The following is an 8366-nucleotide window of genomic DNA, read 5'->3' on the forward strand; positions in this document are numbered from 1 at the left end:
GTGTGTGTGTGTGTGTGTGTGTGTGTGTGTGTGTGTGTGTGTGTGTGTGTGTGTGTGTGTGTGTGTGTGTGTGTGTGTGTGTGTGTGTGTGTGTGTGTGTGTGTGTGTGTGTGTGTGTGTGTGTGTGTGTGTATTTCACTCCCTGCTAACTGTAAATATGTAGAAATACTGCTTCCTACCACACATTACAGTGTGCAATAGTATTATGTTATACTATGACATGAAGAGGTATGGGAAAGATAACGTTTAACAGCTGACATAGTTTAATACACCGTAGAAAGAGACACAGATAGAACAAATACAGAAAGCTAGTACACAAAGAGGTCTACACATAAATTACATTATCATACCAATAATGACATCACACTTGTGGTGAAAAGGCGAGAGTAAAGTAGAATAGACTACAGTAAGCATGTAATCTGGTGCTCTGTATAGAGGGCCAGTAGGCACTGGAACTCATAATGAACATGTACATACATACTGTATCTATAATACTGTATATGGCTAGATAGATAGATGTAATGCACAAAAATACACCGATTTGCTTAATGCTATACAGCATTTTCACCCAATTCATTTACTATGAAAACCTGGCAAGGGTAAAATTATGATTATCTTGATTTATGTAGAAATATGTAGAAAACAAATCTAAATATGAATCACCTCATATATGCAAATGATCTATAAAACAATATATTCTTTCTTTTTTTTTTAAATGAGAAAATACAAAGCAAAACCATGTTGACTTTTTGTATTCAAAAAGTTAGTAGAAAAATAAATTAATCATAAAAAAATTGTTGCCAACTGTCAAAGACATAAAAAAGTGGATGTAGAGATTGAAATCATGGCAAATAATATAAAAAAGGTGAACGTAATAAACATCTGTAAGACTTGCCATTTGTAACCCACATTAGCTTGCGCTGTCTGTATCCTCCCGCAAGCCTCTGTCTGTCAATCATTCCCTTCCCATGTATCCACATCTTCCCTTCATGTCTGTGTACCATCATACCTGAAATTACATTGGCTTCTCTTCCTAGCATCGTTTTTTCATAATTCGTTCTCTCCCAGTCCAATATGTCACAATGATTTGATAGAGGGTGAGAGAGAAAGAGTGGGGGAGTCACGAGATATGAAGGTCTGTCACTCAGGTATGTTGTAAACTACATAGAGAAAGACGGGTCACGGGACATCTTTAGGCTGAGGTGGGTCTGTCTGTCTGTCTGTCTGTCACGTCAGTCTTATCAAAAGGACACTCCTTTGGTCAAATAGTCTAGTCTGTCAGATGGAGAGATAACATTAGGGGTGAGTGGTGCAAGTTGAGCCAAAGGGGTAAGTCGAGCCGCCTTTGTTTCTAGGAAACCACACACAAAATGTATCATTTGACCAAATATTTAGGAAGAGGTCACAATTTCTGTGTAGGATCTGTCTGTGAAGGATGAAAGCACATGGAAAAGTGGTAAGCAAGTTAGGTCCCCAAAAATTATTTTCACCAAGTCAAATTAATTTATTGTGTTAGAGGTTCCGTCTAAACCAAAGTAGATCATTTAAAGATGGTTTTATACATAATTTGGGATCTCTATAAGATTCAATATGAGGTCCTAAACCTAGCATGAAAGTGCATCCTTGTTGCTATATGGGCTAATATTATCAAAATGTTTGCCTTGAGGTAAGTTGAGCCAATGGCCATGGAGTAAGATGAGCCATGGTTGAAACAATGGCAAGTTGAGCAAGTGTTTTCTTCCCAGGCATAATGCTAGGCCGATGTTAAAAGTGTTAAAAAATAGTACAAATTGTTTGTTAGGTGTTAAGCCTGTGTTAAAATATGCTTAAGTGGGCTATATCAGGGTCACACAGAGTGTCTCTTGTGAGCACCAACCTACATTGAAACAAAGTATACACCTCACACACATGGTTCTGAGCTTACAAAAAAGAAGACACGTGTACCATGTCAGATATACTGTAGAGCTGAAATCTATTCCATTTTGAGTTGTTTTGTCGCAGAAACTGAAATTATGCGAACTATTCAAATTTTTGCAACCAGGAAATGGCGGAGCAATTTCTGCATAGTGCATCTGTTAAATTACTAAAAGACAAAAAAAATCTATTGTGGTTGTGTGGAATTGGGTTTGGGTTTGGGAAATACATTTAAAAAGGTAGTGGTAATATTTCAGTACAGAAATTTGTAAGCAGCTTAATTTACTCCGTAGCGTAGCTCAACATATCCTATACCCAGGGTAAACTGTGGAAAGAGACCACTTCTTTTTGGATAAGCTGTTTTCAAAACTTTCATGTTTATTCATTTGGATTATTTCCAGGGAGACACACCCTGAAATATATGTAGATATCTTTGTTAGAAAGAATGCTATAGTTCCAATGACTGGGTGATTGTGAATGTAAAACATGGCTCAACTTACCCCACTCTCCCCTATTGAACAACAGATGTATCTAAATGGTCAGTAGTATATTGATCATATAGTCAGTGAACTTATCGATGGAAATGTCAGTCGAGTAGATAAACCCATGTATTATAGATAGCTAGAAGGGTGTTGGCTGTGGACATGTTTGTATCATTGACATGTTATAGTTGACATGTTGTTGACAGATATGTTTTGGTCTGACAGACAGTCCTGTTGCCTTAGTAACCTTAATTCTAAAATGGCGGCCTTTAACTTTAGTCTAATCTAAGATGGCCACCGAGTTAGGCAGGCCGTTGTTGGTGGGTGTTGGGGTGGCGGCGGTGGGGTTGAGGGGGGAGCTGTCTTGCAGTGTACCCGGGTCCGGGGTGGCTTCGCTGGGCCGGCTGTACTGGCTGACCAGGGAATCCTCCATGTTCACCTCGGTGACAGCACTGCTGCCGTTGTTGTAGCCATCCAGGTTGTCCTCACTGGTACACAGCTTGCTCTCGTCACACAGAGACGGCTGGCTGGCTGTCCGCTTCTCCTCGTTATCGCTATAGGATGGATGGAAAGAGAGATGGAGAGTGGGAAGGGGAGAGAGAAAGAGAAGGGGTAGGGAGGGAGAGGCAGAAAGATAGAGAGCGAGAGAGAGAGATGGGTGAAGAAAAGACAGAGATAGAGGAGGTGGTAGGTAGAGGGAGATATTGTCACTATCTGTGGATGGTTGACATACCATATTGTATCACGTTGCCACAGGAGGGATATTGGGTAGGGATATTGGGCAAAAGGAGAGGAGAAATAGGCGAGCCTCTATAAGAAACATTCACTATTTCAAATAAGTAGCAGAGGCTGCATGCACAGTAGAGCACCTTACAGCATACCTTTCTAGAGATCTGGCAAAGCAGGGGCAAGCATTAGGGGAAAGAGGGTCGGCATAATGAACACAAGAGGTTGGGATAAAAACATACTATTATCTTTTCAATCAGGGAATCCAAGGGATCACGATGACTTCGGCATGACACTTAACACATGCAATTTTGGAGGATAATGATTTGCATTGGGTTTAAGCTTTTGGTGACAGCAACCAGGTAAACAAAGCCAAAACATGGATCGCTGTCTTACCTTTTCCAAAGTCTGCTTACAGAGTGAGGAAACCAATATGTCATTTTGTAACTTGGGTGAACCATCATTTTTTAACTCTGTGCTAATATGAAATGATTAAATGATCAGCAGGCTAGAGTTAGTAAAGATATATTAATAAGTGATCAATGTGTAACAATCCATATGTAATCTGATTAGACAGGCCAACCTGTACTCTCCGAACGTTTCATCCTTCATGGGGCGCGCCTCAGAGTCTACCTGACCCTCCTCCTTATCTTTGACTGAGAGAGAGAGAGAGAGAGAGAGAGAGAGAGAGAGAGAGAGAGAGAGAGAGAGAGAGAGAGAGAGAGAGAGAGAGAGAGAGAGAGAGAGAGAGAGATGATTGGATAACAGTATCTGTTCATTAATCAGTAGAAGCTCCTCTCTAAGCTAGTAGCTGGCTAAGGGGTTTTGGTAATGACAGATACTGGCGAGGCACTAGCACTCAGGAGGATATGTGTTGTGGTTTTGTAGCGCTACCTGGTCTGCCGCGTGTACTTTGTTCGACTGCTACTGTACACGTGAACTTCTAAGCCTATTCTTGATGATATTGGGCTGGTTGCTGATAGGGGAAACTTGCTGAACAATCAGGTATTTACAGAAAAATAAGTCCTCGATGTTTTGCTAGCAATAGACAGGAAATCCACAGGGGCCGACAGATCGGGTCCCGGTTTGGTGAAGTGTGCAGCGCCCATTATGGTTGGCTCAATAACCCTTTCGTTTTTTTTATACACTGTTATCAGGAAATATTCCAAATGTGTGGATATCAGCTCTTGTGCTGCCACTCCATTAGGACAAGATAGTAGCGATCTTCGGGGCTTCCTTGTCGCGCTCCGATCCCTGAAATCCTTACTAAATGTACAACTTTGCTCTCTTTTATCTGAGAAATGTATTTTGAATGTAAACCAATCAGGCCTAGGCATAGCAGTATTACAGCAACCACTTTAGTTGTCAATGCTTTAGACACTGAACTGAAATGTGCTGCTTGTGGCTCAGTTGGTAGAGCATGGCACTTGCAACGCCAGGGTTGTGGGTTTGATTCCCACGGGGGACCAGCACAAACAAATGTGAATATGTATGCACTGTAAATCACTCTGGATTAGAGTGTCTGCTAAATGACTAAAATGTTTTTTTTTTTAATGCTTTGTTTGTGGACCTGTCAAAAGCTTTTGATACCGTTGATCATGCTATTTCATTGAATACGGTGTCCTCGATGCGCCTTAATGATTATCTTGGTGACAGAACTCAGGCTATCGTGATGGATAGGGTGAAGTCTGAATTTCTTGAAGTGCATAAATGAACACTATTTATATAAACACCATTGGTCAAGCTGTAAAAATGGAACTTCATCTATATATATCTATACTATCGTGTATGCTGTTGCCCCTGTCAGGGAAAATGTAGTTGTCTGAAGAGATAGCACTGAATTCCACACAGCATCTCCTCTCCCTCTATCTTGGTTCGTGCAGGTGACTGTGACCTCCTCCTCAGACCAATCGCTAGTACACCCGGGAACATTGTCCTGGGAACCAAAAGGGATATCTCAGTTTCAAGGTCTCAGCTTGGAGAGAAGAAGCCTTGTGATGTATTGGTCGATCACATGAATGAACCAAACGTTAAGGATGAATTAATTATGAATAAGCTAAATCATGCAAATATAAATTGTCTGTGTAAGCAGTATATAAGAGAACTAACGGGACTGCCCCGGCGGAGCTCCCAACCGACATGTACTTTGGTGCATTAAGTTTGCTGGAATCGCTCCAGCTTGCTGGTAACAAAGACGGATTCATTAAAGCTTGATTTGAGTCCCTTGTGGTCATTTCCACTACAATTGGGTTTCACAGTGAACTAGGTGATTGATTCTGCCTGCGGAGCTTTTCAGGGAGGGTCTGCAAGGAAAACCGGTGGCGCATTTTATAAAGCGTCTGACCAAAAGCGTCCCGTCTGACCAAAAGACGACGAGGACCTGCTCAGATCAGACCCTTACTGCGAGCTGCCCAGGAGGAGACACATCATCCGTTAACAATTGAGGGACATGTCAACTGATTTCATTTAAGTCAATTTAAATGAATTTGTATAAAAATAATAATTAATAATAAAACTAAACAAAAATAAAATGATGTCTATGTGGTCTGGGACCACTGTAGCCTGGGACTACTAGAAAGGTACCATGGTCTCTGGGAGACTAGAGTCGTCTGGGACGACTGAGTGAGGGTAGAGAAGCCCCACCGACAGCTGTCTACAGGCATTTCTGGGAATTGTCTATTTGGTTTGGGACTTTGAGTCCCTTGTGCTAATTTCCATGACACCCCGACTGTTGATCTGGCTGTGTCAAAACTAAAGTCATATTTTATAGCTATGCAGGAATCCCTTGTTTTAAAACTTGAGGTTAAAACGGGCAAACTCTCGTAAGAATGTTTCAAATGAACTAAATGTTCACTCATTAGATGGTTCTCCAATCAAATGTGTTCCCGCATATTAAGTTGAAGTCAGTAGTTTACATACACCTTAGCCAAATACATTTAAACTCAGTTTTTCACAATTCCTGACATTTAATCCTAGTAATAATTACCTGTCCTGGATCAGTTAGGATCACCACTTTATTTTAAGAATGTGAAATGTCAGAATAATAGTAGAGAGAATGATTTATTTCAGCTTTTATTTCTTTCATCACATCCCCAGTGGGTCAGAAGTTTAAATAGACTCAATTTGGTAGATTTTCCTTTAAATTGTTTAACTTCAGTCAAACGTTTCAGGTTGCCTTCCACAAGCTTCCCAAAATAAGTTGGGTGAATTGTGGCCCATTCTTCCTGACAGAGCTGGTGTAACGGAGTCAGGTTTGTAGGCCTCCTTGCTCACACACGCTTTTTCAGTTCTGCCCACAAATTTTCTATAGGATTGAGGTCTGGGCTTTGTGATGGCCACTCCAATACCTTGACTTTGTTGCCCTTAAGCCATTTTCCCACAGCTTTGATAGTATGCTTGGGGTCATTGTCTATTTGGAAGACCCATTTGCGACCAAGCTTTAACCTCCTGACTGATGTCTTGAGATGTTGCTTCAATATATCCATATAATTGTCCTTCCTCATGATGCCATATATTTTGTGAAGTGCACCAGTCCCTCCTGCAGCAAAGCACCCCCGCATCATGATGCTGCCACCCCCGTGCTTCTGGCTTTTTTATGGCAGTTTTGGAGCAGTGGCTTCTTCCTTGCTGAGCGGCCTTTCAGGCTATGTTTATATAGGACTCGTTTTACTGTGGATATAGATACTTTTGTACCTGTTTCCTCCAGCATCTTTACAAGGTCCTTTGCTGTTGTTCTGGGATTGATTTGCACTTTTCTCAACAAAATATGTTCATCTCTAGGAGACCGAACGCATTTCCTTCCTGAGCGGTATGACGGCTGCGTGGTCCCATAGTGTTTATACTTGCGTACTATTGTTTGTACAGATGAACGTGGTACCTTCAGGCATTTGGAAATTGCTCCCAAGGATGAACCAGACTTGTGGAGGGCTACAGTTTTTTTCTGAGGACTTGGCTGACTTCTTTTGATTTTCCCATGATGTCAAGCAAAGAGGCACTGAGTTTGAAGGTAGGCCTTGAAATACATCCACAGGTACACCTCCAATTGAATCAAATTATGTCTATTAGCCTATCAGAAGCTAACAATCTAGTACATGTAGTATTTTAGAACGTCCTATTCTTATATGAGACTTGTTACAAACTACATTCTACAGTATACAGTGCATTCAGAAAGTATTCAGACCCCTTGATGTTTTCCACTTTTTGCTACTTTACAGCCTTATTCTAAAATGGATTCATTTGTTTTTGTCCCTCATCAATCTACACACAATACCCCATAATGACACAGAAAAAAAATGTTTTTTTTTAGAAAATGTTGCAAATTTATAACTAAAAAAAACTAAAAAATCACATTTACATCAGTGTTCAGACCCTTTACTCAGTACTCTGTTGAAGCACCTTTGGCAGCGATTAAAGCCTCAAGTCTTCTTGGGTATGACGCTACAAGCTTGGCACACCTGTATTTGGGGAGTTTCGACCAGTCTTCTCTGCAGATCCTCTCAAGCTCTGTCAGGTTGTACAGGGAGCGTCACTGCACTGCACATTCCAGAATTTTCTTGGCTGTGTGCTTAGGATCCTGAGCACTCTGGAGCAGGTTTTCATCAAGGATCTCTCTGTACTTTGCTCTGTTCATCTTTCCCTCGATTCACCGTAGGGGTGGTGCCAGGTTTCCACCAGATATGACATTGGCATTGTGGCCATCTTGGTTTCATCAGACCACAGAATCGTGTTTCTCATGGTCAGAGTCCTTTGTCCATGCCTTTTGGCAAACTCCAAGTGGGCTGTCATGTGCCTTTTACTGAGGAGTGGCTTCCGTCTGGCCACTCTACCATAAAAGCCTGATTGGTGGAGTGCTGCAGAGATGGTTGTCCTTCTGGAAGGTTGTCTCATCTACAAAGAGGAACTAGAGCTCTGTCACAGTGATCATTGGGTTCTTGGTCACCTCCCTGACCAAGGCCCTTCTCCTCCAATTGCTCAGTTTGGCTGGGCAGCCAGCTCTTGGAAGAGTCTTGGTGGTTTTTGCTCTGACATGCACTGTCAACTGGGGACCTTATATAGACAGGTGTGTGCCTTTCCAAATCATGTCCATTCAATTGAAATTAACACAGGTGGACTTCAATGAAGTAGTAGAAACATTTTAAGGATGATCAATGGAAACAGGATGCACCTGAGCTCAATTTCAAGTTTCATAGCAAAGGTTCAGCATACTTAAATCTAGCTCCCAGTATGCAATTCCTATGGCTTCCA

At 41.5% G+C, this 8366-nt stretch overlaps 1 protein-coding gene across 5 annotated transcripts in view; it reads right to left on the minus strand.

Moving 5' to 3' along the window:
* Positions 1–19: 19 nt before the first annotated feature.
* The window catches only part of l1cama (L1 cell adhesion molecule, paralog a), a 103110-nt gene continuing 94763 nt past the window's right edge, over positions 20–8366 (minus strand). For 2 of the 5 annotated variants that reach the window (XM_046366122.1, XM_046366119.1), the window contains 4 exons: positions 3706–3778; positions 3519–3530; positions 3278–3289; positions 20–2950 (listed from right to left, as the gene is read on the minus strand). In XM_046366122.1, coding sequence (XP_046222078.1) covers positions 2677–2950; positions 3278–3289; positions 3519–3530; positions 3706–3778 — 371 coding nt within the window. In that variant the 3' untranslated portion in view covers positions 20–2676. The remainder of the gene's footprint in view (positions 2951–3277; positions 3290–3518; positions 3531–3705; positions 3779–8366) is intronic. The other 3 variants (XM_046366121.1, XM_046366120.1, XM_046366123.1) reach the window with 3 other exon arrangements.

Source organism: Oncorhynchus gorbuscha, linkage group LG10, assembly GCF_021184085.1.
Source record: "Oncorhynchus gorbuscha isolate QuinsamMale2020 ecotype Even-year linkage group LG10, OgorEven_v1.0, whole genome shotgun sequence".
Taxonomy (NCBI): Eukaryota; Metazoa; Chordata; class Actinopteri; order Salmoniformes; family Salmonidae; genus Oncorhynchus; species Oncorhynchus gorbuscha.